Source organism: Dama dama, chromosome 10, assembly GCF_033118175.1.
Source record: "Dama dama isolate Ldn47 chromosome 10, ASM3311817v1, whole genome shotgun sequence".
NCBI classification, from domain to species: domain Eukaryota; kingdom Metazoa; phylum Chordata; class Mammalia; order Artiodactyla; family Cervidae; genus Dama; species Dama dama.
In genome coordinates this window covers 19,226,317-19,241,621 of record NC_083690.1, presented here as the reverse complement: position 1 = coordinate 19,241,621, position 15,305 = coordinate 19,226,317, and the positions used below count along the sequence as shown (strand labels likewise).

At 41.9% G+C, this 15,305-nt stretch overlaps 1 protein-coding gene across 1 annotated transcript; it reads right to left on the bottom strand.

The window, feature by feature from the left end:
- Window positions 1-4,390: 4,390 nt before the first annotated feature.
- On the bottom strand, window positions 4,391-11,631 carry ACSM5 (acyl-CoA synthetase medium chain family member 5). The gene is made up of 3 exons (XM_061153975.1): window positions 11,428-11,631; window positions 7,522-7,732; window positions 4,391-4,602 (listed from the first exon to the last, which is right to left on the bottom strand). Exons 1-3 carry the CDS (start codon window positions 11,629-11,631, stop codon window positions 4,391-4,393), a joined length of 627 nt encoding a protein of 208 aa, XP_061009958.1.
- Window positions 11,632-15,305: the final 3,674 nt, after the last annotated feature.

Here is a 15,305-nt window from a genome sequence, read left to right as displayed (position 1 = left end):
ACCTCCTGCCAGAAATGGGAGAAAATCAGAACCCTCAGCAATGTTTCTACCTTTAAAAAGAAATACATCAGTCTGTTCTCCTCTTTGGAGCCTTACTCACTCACTTATACTTGTCCTATCTGTATAAGAACCATAGAGCCAAACTGCCTCCAAAGCATTTACTGAGCATCTTCTATATTCCTATCTCCTAGGCCAGAATCAAAAAGACAAATGTGCTGCTTCCAAAGACTTCACAGTCTAGAGTGATACTTAAGGGAACAAGTAATCTCAGTATAATGTGGAAGGGCACTTTATTTATTCAGTCAATATTTATTCAGTATTTATCTTGCCCTTACCATTAGGGATAGAGAAATGAATGATTAGTCTTGCTTGGAGGGGCTTATAGTTTAGTAAGTATAAGCATAAACTTGGCATCATCCTTGCGGTTTGTCTCTCACCTCTCATCAAATCTTATTAGGTCTGCATTCAAAATACTTTCAGGATCACATTTCCTCTCGCTCCTTCTGCTGCTATTCCCCCAGGCAAGCCTTTACCTTCGCCTCTCAATGCACTGGCCTCTTAAGTGGCCCTCTGTTTCACCTTTGCCTCCTACAGTTTATTCTTAACCCAGTATTCTGAGTTATCCTTTAAAAAAAAAGCAAATTATATCTTGTCACTCCTCTGCTCAGAATACTCCAGTGTTCCTCAAAAAATTACATAGGATCACCATGTTATCCAGCAATTCTACTTCTGATTATATACCCAGAAGAATTGAACAGATATTTGTCCACCCATGTTCATAGCAGCACTATTTACAACAGGTAAAAGGTGGGAGCAGTCCAAGTGTCCATCAGTGGATAAGCAATGAATAAGCAGTATTAGTATAGACACAATGGAACATTATTCATTTCAAAGAAGAAGAAGATTTCTTTCAAAAAAAGGAGGAGATTCTTACATAGGCTACAACATGAATGAACCTTGAAGGCATTATGCTTAGTAAAATAAGTAAGACACAAAAGGAAAAATATTGTATTTTTCTACTTTTATGAGGTTCCCAGAGTAGTCAAATTCATTAAGACAGAAAGTAGAATGGTTGTTTCAGAGCTGGGGGTAAGAGGCATTAGGGAGATTTTGTACAATGAGCACAGGGTTTCAGATTTGCAAGATGAAAAAGTTTTGCAGTTGAATGGTGGGGATGATTGCACAAAAATGTGAATTTATTTAATGACACTGAACTATATACTTAAAATGTTTAAAATGGTAGATTTAATGGCACATGTAGTTACCAAACTTAAAAAAAAGAAACACCTCCAGTTGCTTCTCACCTCACTCAAAGTAAAGCCTAAAGCCTTCTGGTTTTACCTGATTTGCCCCCTTGTTAGCTCCTAACTTCGACTCCTGCCACTTTCCCCCTCACCCACACTCCTCCAGCTCACCTACCTACTTTTCCGTTCTTGGACCCACCAGACAAGCTAACCCCTGGTACCTCCCACTCGCCACAAAACCCAGTCCGTAGCTGGCCTGGGTGTGCTCAACCATCTTGGGGGCCCCAGTCGTCCCACTTGTGAAGTAGACAGCCACTGGGTCTTGACTCCTGGTCCTTGCACAGTTGTGTTCTGTGGATGCCTCCCTGTAAAATATAAAAACATTACAGGGGTACTGCTAGGAGTGCCAACAGTCACAGTAATATCCGTAACAACAAGACAGGCTACATGTGATAAATACCATGTGTAAGGTACCTGCTGGAAGCTCCAGCTTAAGTTATCTCTGACCCCTACAATCACCTCATGGGGTTATAACCATTTGCACATAAGGAAACTGAGGCTCAGAATAATTAAATGACTCACTCAAAAAAACCTGTGCTTTTATCAAGGCATGAGACCTTGTGGTGGAACCAGCATTTATGAGTTCTACCTCAGTTCCTGGTAATTCAGAGTTGTTTTCTTAAGTGTTCCCTAAATTTGGATTTTTGAGATGTGGGTAATTCCTAAAAGTTTTGTGATCTGGAGAATGTTCTAACTCACTATTTCTCAATCCTGGCTGCATCTTAGGATCAACTGATAGGTTTTTTGAAATAAATATTATTCCGTGGGCTCCAAGCTGAAGAAAATGGAATCAGAATCTTTGTTGGTGGGCCTGGGCACCGTTTTCTTTTTTTTCTAAGTTCCTTATGTAATTCTAATGACAGCCAAAATTGAGAGCCTGCTGATTCAGACCAGCCTGACGCTCATCAAAATCACGTGGGCAGATCACTGAATATAAGGATTTGGGCCCTTGTTCATATATGTTTGGTTAAGTAGGTCAGCGGAGAAGGCAATGGCACCCCACTCCAGTACTCTTGCCTGGAAAATCCCATGGACAGAGGAGCCTGGTAGTCTGCAGTCCATGGGGTCACTAAGAGTCGGACATGACTGAGTGACTTCACTTTCACTTTTCACTTTCATGCATTGGAGAAGGAAATAGCAACCCACTCCAGTGTTCTTGCCTGGAGAATCCCAGGGACCCGGGAGCCTGGTGGGCTGCCGTCTATGGGGTCGCACAGAGTCGGACACAAATGAAGTGACTTAGCAACAGCAGCAAGTAGGTCAGATGTGGGAACTTAAAATCTGTATTTCAAACCTCACCCCAAAATCAAGAAATAAAATGGGGCTTCCCAGGTGGTGCTAGTGGTAAAGAACCTGCCTGCCAATGCAGGAGACATGAGAGATGAGAGTTCGATTCCTGGGTCAGGAAGATCCCCTGGAAGAGGGCATGGCAACCCACTCCAGTATTCTTGCCTGGAGAATCCCATGGACAGAAGAGCCTGGTGGGCTACAGTCCATAGGGTCACAAAGAGTCAGACACAATGGAAGTGACTAAGCACACACTCAAATAAATAAATAAATAAATAATTTCCACAATTTTATGGTAGAAAGTTTATATTCTATTGTAGGAAAGGACATTCAAAAAAGCATTTACCATGTCCTCAAACTTTTAAATATATCTTTGTATTTAACTGTCTTTCTTACATATATTGATTATTTTCTGTTCAAGTTTCAGCTGCTTATAATTATACTGGAATATAAGGAAAGTACAGACAAGGCCATATGTTGGAAATATAATATTTTGTAAAATACAGGACACATTATTTATAACCTGTGCTTGTGAGTCTTATAGTCCTAAAAATTATAATACAATTAAATGCAAGTGACACAAAGTTTTCTTTTAAGCTAGGGACAAGAGACAAATGCTGAGATTAGTCAAAAAAAAAGAAAGTAAAATAGCAGGTGAATCTGATGCCCCTGATCTATGAAGACAAGCATTTGTGACTTAACAGTGCAGGCCCGTGTGAGGGACCCATTTTAGTTCTGGCCTCCAGTCAAGACAAAATCTCAAATGCCCAGTTTGATTTCCACAAGTCCTTACTGAAAGGCAAATGGCTTTGGTTCGGTCCCAACCTTGACGTCATTACTTAGCATCATCTCAAACACGTCACTTTATCTTTCCAGATCTCAGTTTCATCATCTGGAAAATTAGGGTAAAGTGCACTTTATAGGGTTTTTCAAGGATTAAATAAGACAATGCTGATTCATTATTGTCTGAGTATCAAATACCATGCTTGTCACAAAACAGATGTTAGCTAAAATTTTTGTTGCAAGATTGAATGCAGTTGAATGCTAACCCAGCACAACACTTGGAATACATGCAGTTCAGTTCAGTTCAGTTGCTCAGTTATGTCTGACTCTTTGCGACCCCATGGACTGCAGCATGCCAGGTCTCCCTGTCCATCACCAACTCCCGGAGTTTACTCAAACTCAGGTCCATTGAGTCGGTGATGCCATCCAACCATCTCATCCTCTGTCGTCCCCTTCTCCTCCTGTCGTCAATCTTTCCCAGCATCAGGGTCTTTTCTAATGAGTCAGTTCTTTGCATCAGGTGGCCAAAGTATTGGAGTTTCAGCTTCAACATCAGTCCTTTCAATGAATATTCAGAACTGATTTCCTTTAGGTTGGACTGGTTGGATCTCCCTGCAGTCCACGGGACTCTCAAGAGTCTTCTCCAACACCACAGTTCGGAATACATTAAGCACTCAATATATGGAAGAAATTAGATTATTAATTGGCCACCTACAATGTACTAAGCGCATCATGTAAATCATCTCATTTACTCCATCTGATAATCTGTATTTATTACCACATCATAGAGACAAATGCACAAAAAAATCTAGGGACAATTCTAGTACTGACTAAATGAATACCACTGAAGGAACTTCAGGTAGTCCCCAGGAGGATTAGGTCTCAGGTCTGTCTGGCTTCCAAAGTGATTTGCCTTTCTGATTCACTCTCTCCATATGCAATGAGAAATCCATTCTTTTTATGCAGGGGGAAATGCCTTGGCCTCATTTTTAAGCTCACCTCTGGAGAGTTCCAACTTACCGGAGGAGTTCCCTGAAGTTCATCCAGCCTGGCCGATAGCTGTCTGACACAAGCAGCTTGGTCTGAAGGGAAGGGCAGTCGGAGCTAATGGCATCCACCCGTGGAGCCAAGGAGTCACTGGTGATAATGGACTTGGCTCTGGATGCCTGCAGCCGAAATTTGAGGTCTTTTTCTGTCAGCTGAGAGATGCCGGGAATCATGATGGCCCCTGATACCACACAGAGAGGGGATGTTGCCTGGGTGACAGGGAAGACCCCTGTGAACAGGTCCAGACCAGATATTCCCAGATAGAAGCAGGAAAGGGCCAGAGATACTTAAAATGCCTGAACTGGAAAAGGCACTATTAATGATAAAATATTGAAATTCAGAGAATATTTACAGAACATTTACACATGCTAAGAACTTTGCATGCATTATTTCATTTAATTTTTACAACCCTGGAAAGTAGATGTTATCATTAAACCCATTTGGCAGATTCAAAACACTAAGACCTAGACCTTTCTGCCTTAAATAAATTAACTATCCCAGGATCATACAGCTAAAATGTTGTAGAGCTGTGACTGTGAACCCAGGCAGTGGTAACCTTAAGACTCCATGATCTTGAACACTGTATTACATTGTCCTAGAAATTACCTGGAGAAAGAAATGGCAATCCACTCCATTATACTTGCCTGGAGAATCCCATGGAAAGAGGAGCCTGGCAGGCTACAGTCTATAGGGTCTCAAAGAGTTGGACAGACTGAAGCAACTTAGCAAGCACACACGCAGAGATTACCTAATTCAATGCTTTTTCAGGCCTTTCAAACAAAAGGCTATAGTGAATCTTAGCATTGGGTGTGGGTCACTTGGGACAGGGGCAAGGGTGTAGCAGTGGGGACTCCATGGCCCCATATTACTTCAAAAAAAACCACTCTAGTAGTTGAGTTCATCTACTTTTAAGGGGAAGTGATAAGGAAGCAGAAAGCAGGGGCAAATTTTAATCAGACACTTGAAAAACCACTTGAACATCTCAAAATGCAGGCTGTAAACAACTCCACACTCCACTGAGTCCAACATTCTCATTTCACAGAGGAGAAGAAAGAGATCCTAAAACAATCGGCCACCCAGTGAATGGGGACAGAAGACAGAGGAAAGGGCCAATCCCAAATAGGGTGGAGTCCAAGCAAAACCCTCATTTCCCTTCTCTCCATCTCCCAAACTTTACAGGATTTAAAGCCCAGCATGAACACTTTGGGAGCTGAGCAGTTTGGTTCTTCACTCCACCTCTCTGTTTTAGCTGTTTCTAATACAAGTCTGTTCTGTCCGGAGTTTTGGTGGCCCAGAGATGGTGGACAGCCAGAGCTGTCAGCAAGAGAAATGAGGTGAACACCATAGACTGGAAGAAAAGTGACAAGTGCTTATCAGGAGAACATGGGGATGTGAGAATGTGAGGTCATTCAGGTTGTGTTGCCTTGGGAATGAACAGGATACTAGACTTGATGTGGCGATGGAGAACATGGTCTTGAGCTACTTGGACAGCAAAGAAATAGGGTATGTGTATAACTGGGGAAACTGGAGACCATTTTCCAGTTATAATTCCAGAAAAAAATGATAATAATACTGCAAAGAGAAGTTTTGATCATGCAAGGTGCCTAACTCAGTGCTTGGAGCAGAGCAGATCCTCAGGAGCTCCCTTACCTCAGTCCTCATTTAAATGGATTTTATATTCATGGCAGAATATGGAGAAGTCCCCAAACCTGTGTGCCTGTTTCTTTTCTTCAGAGCTGGATACACTGTAATGGTGCTCACTTTTATTTGTTGTCCAAAAATAGGTAAAAATAAAATTTTGGGGAGAACAACCTATTCACAAAATGGTTGGATTAAGCTTGATCATACAGAAAGGTTAATTTTCTGATATGAGTTTGTACTGATTTGCAAACATTTGTGACAACAGATTTCAGGTAGATTGTTCCACAGATATGACTGGAAGGGAGTGGACGACATTCTAAGTGGTAGAAAGTTCCTAGGGGATGGAGAAACTAGCACTCCACCAAAAGTCGATGTCTTGCTTTTGAAAAATCTGCCTAAAAACTCCAGCCCTTTCAACATGTGCATAGGACAGAGCCAGCAGAGGCTCTTGGGGCACTGAGGGCTATATCCTTTGGCCTCCCATCCTTCGAGGAAGGAACCGTCTGAAGATCAATATGTTCAAGACAGCAGTCATCCTGTGAGCTCTGGTTCACCACAGTCCTCAGCACTCCCTGCTGCCTCACATTGTTAGGGAAATTAAATGAATAGTCTTGTTTAGGCTTCAGAGACAAAGCTGAGCAGTCTTCTGACCTTGCTTCTAACCTTCAGGGACACTGCCCTGACTGGGAGTGACTGCCTGTTGTGAATGCAAGACTTGCAGCACCAAAGATAAGACGGGAGAGAAATCTTGAGATTGTTGAGCCCCTAGAGGGGGCCTGGCCAACCAAGCCCCAGGCTTAGCAACATTCTAAGTTTTACAAGACAGAACAAACAGCATTAACATGAAACCAGGCTTGCGATTTGGTCGCAGATTGATGATGAGATCAGTTTTTGTAGTCCCGGGATTATAAACAGAACACTGAACTGCAATCTTTGAAGTCTCACCCATGCCTGGGACCCTTTCCCAATCGGGACTCCAAATGTGCTGTGACATGGGGCTTCCCAGTGCTGTTTAAGTCTGGATGTTGGTCAAAACCCAATTTGGTGATGTAGTCTCTGCTTTTTCTATTTCTCTTTTCTTTTAATGTTGGTATGTTGAAAGTAAGCTAGATAATTCTCTAATACCTAATTCTCTAATTTTAATTAATACCTAATACCTAATTCTCTCTAATAATTCTCTAATATCCGTATTCTCTATTTGCATAAAACGAGTGGTTTCTTTGTTAACAAATCCTTTGAACCTGAGACGAAAGTGGCAACGTTTGACGAAACACATACTGACCTGCTTTGATCAATTACAGTGCTCTCTGGCCCTTGCACGCAATCATGATGTGATTGGAAAGTAAACAAAATTCCACATGAGGTTCAACTTGCTCCATCTCCCAGACCTTGTGGATGCTGCCCAAACTCGGGCAGGTTGTGTCAGCCCCCCCTGGGAGTCTCAACCCGGCTCACTGACCTGTCCGCATACAAGCCACGCTGACCAGCCACCACTCCGGGAGCCGTGGGAGCACCAGCATCATTCTGTCTCCAGGCTGTAGGCCACAGGCACGCTCCAGCACGTTAGCCGCCTTCCTGGACTGCTCCCCCAGCTCTTCAAAGCTCCACTTGACCTCTGCTCCTGTACCATCAACCCACCAGAAGGCAGGGATTGGGGGCCGGTGGCCAGCCTAGAGAATTGTATAGGCAAAAAAGAAATGGAAGACATGGGTGAGGATTTTTGTTTGCTTGCTCTTCTTTTTTTTTTTAACTTTTTTTTACAATAGTTATTAAAGTCACAGGGTTAAAAAATCAAAATGATATGAAAAAACATGCATTGAGAAGGCTTCTTCCACACTGTGCCTATCCTGTTCCCCACTTCACCTGTCTCAATGAGCAACCAATATTATTAGTTTCCTGCAAATCCTTCCAGTGCATCTTTAGGCAAACATAAGTATATTCTTTTTTTCCATCCCATCTTTTTAACGCAAAAGATAGCCTAAGATTCACACTATTCTGTGTCCTCCCTTTTTTTAAAAATTGAGATGCAATTCTCCTACCATAAAATTTACCATTTTGAAGCACACAATTCAAGGGTGTTTGGTATATTCACAAAGTTATGTAACCATCACTACTATCTAACTCCAGAAAATTTTCATTATCCTAAAAAAATGTTTTACACATTAATAGTCACACCCTATTCTTTCCTTATCCAGCCGCTGGCAACCACTAACCTATTTTCTGTATGGATTTGTCTATTCTGGTTATTTGACATGAATGAAATTATGCAATATGTGGTCTTTTGTGTCTGGTTTCTTTCACTTAGCATGTTTTCAAGGTTTATCCATGTTGTAGCATGTACTGCTGTTACGTTCCTTTTAATGGCCGAATAGTATTCTACTGCATGGATAGACCATATTTTGTTTATCCATTCATCAGCTGATGGACATTAGGGTTGCTTCCACTTCCATAAAGTTGTTATGAACATTTATGCATAAGTTTTTGTATGAACATGTGCTTTCTCTTCTCTGGGATACACACCTATGAGAGTAGTGCTAGGTTATATGATAACTCTATGAGGAATTGCCAAACTGTCTTCCACAGCATCTGTACCATTTTACTTTTCCACCAGTAATGTATGAGGTTTCTAATTTCTCTATATCTTTGTTAACACTTCTTAGCAAACACTTTGGTCTTTCCCTATTTTTTCTGTTTATTTCTTCTTGCCCAACACTTTTTTGTTTGTCTGTTTTTGCTTTTAGCCATGTGACTCTGTATGAAATTGTACCTCTTTGTGGTTGGGATTGCATTCCCCTAATGAATAAAGATGTTGAGCATTTTGCCATGTGTCTGTTGGCAATTTGTTTATATTCTTTAGAGAAATGCCTATCTGAATACTTAGCCAATATTTTAATTGGGTTCTTCATACATTGCAGATATGTGCTATATATATATATATATATATATATATATATGTATATGCACACACACACACATATATACATAAATTATATATCTCAGATATGTGATTTTGTGGGTTGTCTTTTCATTTTGACCTACAAATGCTAGAAATTTTCATGAAATTCAATTTATCTACTTTCTTCCATTGCTTATACTTTAGAAACCATTACCTAATCCAGGATATGCACCTATATTTTCTTCTAAGAATTTTATAGTTGTTTTCTCCTTTATTTAGGTCTTTGATCCATTTTTGAGTTAATTCTTGTATGTGGTGTGAGGTTGGGATCACATTCTTTTTTTGCATGTGAATAACCAGTTGTGCCAGCACCATTAATTGGAAGGGCAATTCTTTCCTCATTTAATTTTCTTGGCACCTTTGTTGAAAGGTGAAATATACCCATAGATTTATGGGTATATTTCTGATTCTTGGGTTTATCCCATTCATCTATGCCTATCCTTATGCCAGCACCAAATTGTCTTCTTCTTTTTTTCCCACACAGTCTTGATTATTGTAACTTTGTAGTAGGCATTGAAATAAGAAAGTGTGTGTCTACCAGGTTGTGCTTCTTTTTCAAGATTGTTTTGGTTATTATGGGTGCCTTGCATTTCCACATGACTGTTTGGACAAGACTGTATATTTTTGCAAAGAAGTCTACTGGAATTTTGATAAAGCTTACGTTGAGTATGTAAATCAGTTTGGTATATATTGTCATTTTTTTGCAACTTCATAATTTCTGCCTTAATAACAATTCAGTTTTTAAAACATACAGATCAACTTATTCATACTATTCCTTTATAGAAGAGACTTCAGGTAAGCTTTTAAAAGTATGCATAACATAATACATAATTATTTTCTGGTAGTTCCTGGCTGCTGAAAGTTAAATTTCATCAGATGTGTTTTAACATTTTCAAAATAGTCACGAAGGATATGTAATTTTTGCATAATGAGATAATATCTCTGGGGCATTCTCATTGAGGTACACCCAGATGTTAACCAGAGTGTCTTTAGTATACGTTCCCTGGATTACTCTAATCTTTAATTAGTTTCTAGACTTCTGAAAAGTTGATTATGACTAAGTTTTTTGTTTTGCTTTTATGGGGAATGAAATTTCAAAAAGTCCTTATTCCATCATTTTTGCTGACTTAACCCTCTTTGTTTGATTTTTCTCATGAGGAGAAGTCTTCTAAGAATGAGCTTGTGCGCATGCATGCTAAGTTGCTTTAGTCCCATCTGACTCTTTGTGACCCCACGGACTATAGCCTGCCAGGCTCCTCTGTCCACGGGATTTTCCAAGCAAGAATACTGGAGTGGGTTGCCATTGCCTTCTCCAAGGCAGGAGGGAGCTGCTGTCATCCCCACTCTACAGGCAAGGAGCTGGGGCCACTTCAGGCCCACATAGCCTGTGGGCTTATGAAATCCAGGGGACTACAGAGCCTGGCAGGAAGGTCATTTCAGGGAAGCACTGGATAAGCTTAACGTGGTTTTGTTTTTTTTTTTAAAAATCTTACACTTTATAGATAGTAAAGGAGCACCCTGTCCCCAGTCTCTTACCTCTCATCGAATTCTCACAGCTCCAGTTGGCATACTGTATGACTCCATTTTTATAGATGAGGTAACTGTGATACAAGGAGCCTAGCGATTTGCTCAAGGTCATGTTTCAAGCAGATAAAGCACATCTGACAGCAAAACTGACTTTTACATCTCAGTCATTCTCATACCACCTCCATACATTTAACCATATCCACTAACAGTAGACTATTACTACGTCTACTTACAATATTACTTAGCTCATCTTTTTTCTTTAAACAAGCTCTTCTTAAAATTAACATAAATAAATTTCTTTGAGATAAAGTTTATATTCTTCTACTATAAACAAAAGGTATCTTTAACATACAGTACAAAGAGAGGCACAACAGACAGACAAGGAAGGGAAGATAAAGAAGGGAGCAAATGCACTGAGACATACAAAGAAATCAAGATCATCTGAACTCAATCCTATGTATTTGCTGTGATCTGTGAAAAGTTTGAGCCTGAGCCAAGCTCTCCCCGTATTTAAAAAGGGATGGAGCCAATGTGAGGAAGATACTAAAACCAGATTAGTAGTAGTACAAAACTTTCCCCTTCACTTGCTCAGAATGATTCAAAGAAAATCAAATCGTTGATTTAATTGGGGCATAACTCTCCCCCTGGGTAATTTGGGTTTAGGAATGTGAGAATACTAGGGATTAGGTAGGGGTGTCTAAGGCTCCAAAGACTTAGTCATAATAGCTTTTTTAAGGCTTAAATGCTCATAGTTTAAATTTTAAGACTTGCAAAACTCTCAAGCCACGATGTACATGTGTCCTACAGCCTCGAGACTCACTGGGGTTTTGTGAAGGCGGAATCTGATGCCCAAGTTGGACCCTAGGACACTGTGAGCTTCACCTTTTCCAGCTGACTCCACACGTCCAGCACATCATGGGCAAAGTTGAAATACTCAGGCACTGGCTGCCTGCCCAGGCTGATGGCTTCCCATGTGGCCACAATCTTCTCCGGGACAGGAAGAGGCAGTGGCTGCCCATGAGACCCACAGATACCCCGAGCGTTTCTCAGTGCATGGAGGACCAGTTCTCTTAGCCATAGCCTCATGTTGCTTCCTGCCTGTCATCAAAGAAAAGAGAGAATGTCATCACGAATTTGCGGCCTTAGGGAGACTGAGGTTGGAGAGAAACCTGTGGTCAGCCCTAGGGTGACCACAGCACATATCAGCTTGTAGAGCAGAGTCTTGGGCTTTAATCTGAGTTCCATGGTGTGATTTTGATCATTTCTCCTCCCTGGGCCTGACGTTCATTTCTTCCACCTTTCACGGCCTGTTGGATCTCTTGGAGGGCAGGAACTCAGAGCCCACCTCGCAAGGCTCAGTCCTTCAAACTGAATCCCTCAAAAAGCCTTTGGCAAATCCTGAACTGGCCTGATAAGTCTGAAGAAAGCTCCAGGGCAGCACCTTCCAAAAGACACGTGATATGAACCACACCTTCTCCCGTAATGCACAATTCTCTGGTAGTTTCATTCAAAAAAATTAAAAAGAAACAGGTGAATACATTTTATTTAACTATTGTGGAATGGAATGGAATGAAGTGAAGTGAGTCGCTCAGTCGTGTCCGACTCTTTACGACCCCATGGACTATACAGTTCATGGAATTCTCCAGGCCAGAATACTGGAGTGGGTAGCCGTTCCCTTTTCCAAGGGATCTTCCCAACCCAGGGATTGAAACCAGGTCTTCCGCATTGCAGGTGGATTCTTTACCGCCTGAGCCACAAGGGAAGCCCTTGTGGAATTGAATACTTCCTGCCATATCAGTGGGCAAGAAATGCCACAGCCATCAGTAATCTGGGGCCTCCAAATGTGAATGCAGGCTCCCCAAAGGGAATGCAAAGCCTGCTATCCATCTGATGTGATGCTCCCTATGGTGATTGCTGAAGAGATGGGGAAGGGGTGGGAAATGCAAGAAGCAACCATTCACTACTTCTGCCATGCCTTGTGGTGAACAAAGAATTAAGGATGTAAACAATCAAGAAACAGGGTTTGGCCCCAGATAGCTGAGGGGCATATGAGTGAGTGAGTGTTGCTCAGTCATGCCTGACTCTGTATGAACTGTAGCCTGCCAGGTTCCTCTGTCCATGGAATTCTTCAGGCAAGATTACTGGAGTGGGTTGTCATTTCCTTCTCCAGAGGGACATATGAAAGGAATGAATTCAGTGAGCCCAGAGGCTAGCATCCTCCTACAGACTGAAGCTAAATTCCTTAATATCTGATTTTCCATACTTAATAATCTTTGATGTTCATACTGCCTGCCCACTTTGTTCCAAACTTGTATATCGCCTGACACCCTTTTCTGCCTCCTCAGAGCAATTTTCTCAGGGCTCCTGAGATGCTGCCTCTTGGGCTGGAAGTCCTTAACATCCCCACCAAATAAAATAATTCTCTACTTTCAAGTTGTGACTAATTTTTCAGTTGACACTAGCTGTATCCTATAATTTCAAACATGTAATCAATATCAGAAGACATTATTAGAGCGATATTTTATGTTCTGTTGTTCTTAAGTCTTTGAAGTCCAATATGCATTTTCCATTTACAGGCACACTTCGGTTTAGACCAGCCACATTCAAATGCTCCAAAAGCTACACGTGGCTAGTCTCTACTGTATTGGATCAGAATAGTTTTAGTATCTGGATATTCAGAGTGTGGTCTATGGACCAGTGGCATCAGCATTACTTGGGAACAGGTTACAAATGCAGAATCTTAGACCTCACCCAAGACCTGTGGAATTAGAATCTGCATTTCAACATGAACCCCAGGCCAGCTGAGCACATTAAAGTTTAAGAAGTGAAGCAGTGGCCACAGGACTATATCCCCAGATTCATTTCCTTTCTGCCAAGTTCCTGTTAGTAATAATAATAATAGAATGCAGTAATAATAACTGCCATAGACTAAATGTTTGTGCTCTCCCCCAATCCATATGTAATTTATTCCTAACCTCCAATGTAATGGTGTGAGGAGGTGAGGCTGCTGATTGGTGATAAAGTCATGAGGGTGGAACCCTTATAAAAGAGACCCCAGAGAACTCCCACCTTCTTTCTGCTTGTTGAGGCTAGAACTATGAACCAGGAAACAGGCCCTCACCAGACACCAATCTGCCCATGGTGCCTTGATCTTGCACTTTCCAGCCTCTGGAACTATGACAAACTATGACAAACTTGTTTAAACCACCTAGTATGTGGTATTTTTGTATAGCAGCCAGAACGACTAAGACAACAATAATAATGTGCCAGGATAACAAGAAAAGCAATAACAACTCTCATCTCAAGCATTTGAAAAGGGCTTTATAAATGTTACTTCCTTAAATCCTCATAACTGTGTAATGTGTTATGTTCTCTATTTTACAGATAAAGAAAGCAAGGCTTGGAGAGAAAAAGTGACTTCCAGGTCTCACCTCCCAGAAAGCTAGACCTCAGCCCCTGTGTGGCCACCAGCCCCACTGTGGGCCGGGCTGGGGGTGGTGGCTGCAGCTTCAGGACTCCCTTTCCTTCACCTCCCTCCCTTAATCCTTACCTCTCCAGAACTCTGCCCCAAGCCCTTTCCTCTGCCTTTCTCTCCTGGATTCCTGGGGTCCCTTGACAGCAGATGTTTAGAACCTCAGGCTTCCTTCCTAAGTGTACAAAGCCCCATTCCCGGCCCTACCCTCTTTAGGCTTAATCAGTAAAGTCTTGGGGCAAGTGACACCTCCTGCCGAGCATTTCTCGTCACTGTACCTTTTTCTTGAACCCAGGAAATGCGAAGACTTCCAGGTTTTGCTTCAGTGGAATGCAGGCCTTTGTGCCTGTAAGCATTCAGGCTCCCAGGAACGCTGGTAAAGGCAATCTGCTAACTCAGCCTCCCGTGGGAACCTTGGCCCCAAATGCAGCCAAGAGAGGGCAGAGTCTGAAGCCAGCAGAGGACACATGGCGTCAGCTGGTCAGCACACTTGAGCCAGTGAGAGTCGCCCTGCAACCTTTTTTCACAGCTGGGAGATGCAATTCCAACCCCAGGGCCTGGAGGGGATCCCTCCTTTAGGGGATGTTTTCCCTGAAAATTCAGGTCACCATCTAATCCAGAAAGGGAACAGGAACTTTATTATATTCTGGCAGAAAGGAGGCAATAGTGATAATAATATAAATCAAATCATGTCCCTTTTCTGTGCAAAACCCTCCAGAGACAGGAAACAGACAAGAAGTAGATGGGCAATTGCCTAGAGCAACAGGACACAAGGGATCTCTTTGTTGGAAATGTTCTAAACTGGGAGCGTGGCCATGACTGCACATCTCTATAAACTTCAGTTCAGTTCAGTTGTCGCTCAGTGGTGTCCGACTCTTTGTGACCCCATGGACTTTGCGACCCCATGGGCTCTATAAACTTACCAAAGGAAATTAACAGTAATACAAATAATTGTACACTTGAAATGAGTGAATTTTTTGGTGTGTGAATTATACCTAAATAAAGCTACTAAAAATAACTAAACCTCCTCTGTTGCCTTGTGTCTCTTAGCGTCAAAGGCAAAGTCTCAAAAATAGTTCTCACTGGGCTTATTGGGCTGCAGCCACTGTAGTCTCCTTATGGGATTGAAGTTCTGGCTTGGGGTGGGGCTGCTGGTAAACTGGTTCTCTGAGAACAAAAACCGCACAGTTGACTTACAGTGTTTGCCAGTACCTGCAGTTAAAAATTCCCACCGTGGCCAGTTTCGATTCCCACAAGTTTCAACCGACCAGAGTTGCAAAACTTCTAA

Bases quoted from the DNA above. Each gene is read 5' to 3' on its own strand.
- ACSM5 (XM_061153975.1), bottom strand. From the start codon at position 11,631: ATGAGGCTATGGCTAAGAGAACTGGTCCTCCATGCACTGAGAAACGCT. The intron at 7,733-11,427 runs GTGAAGCTCACA...ACAATTCTCTAG, and splicing joins TGTGGAGTCAGCTGGAAAAG to GCTGGCCACCGGCCCCCAAT. The intron at 4,603-7,521 runs GTCAGTGAGCCG...GTGTGGTATCAG, and splicing joins CGTGGCTTGTATGCGGACAG to GGGCCATCATGATTCCCGGC.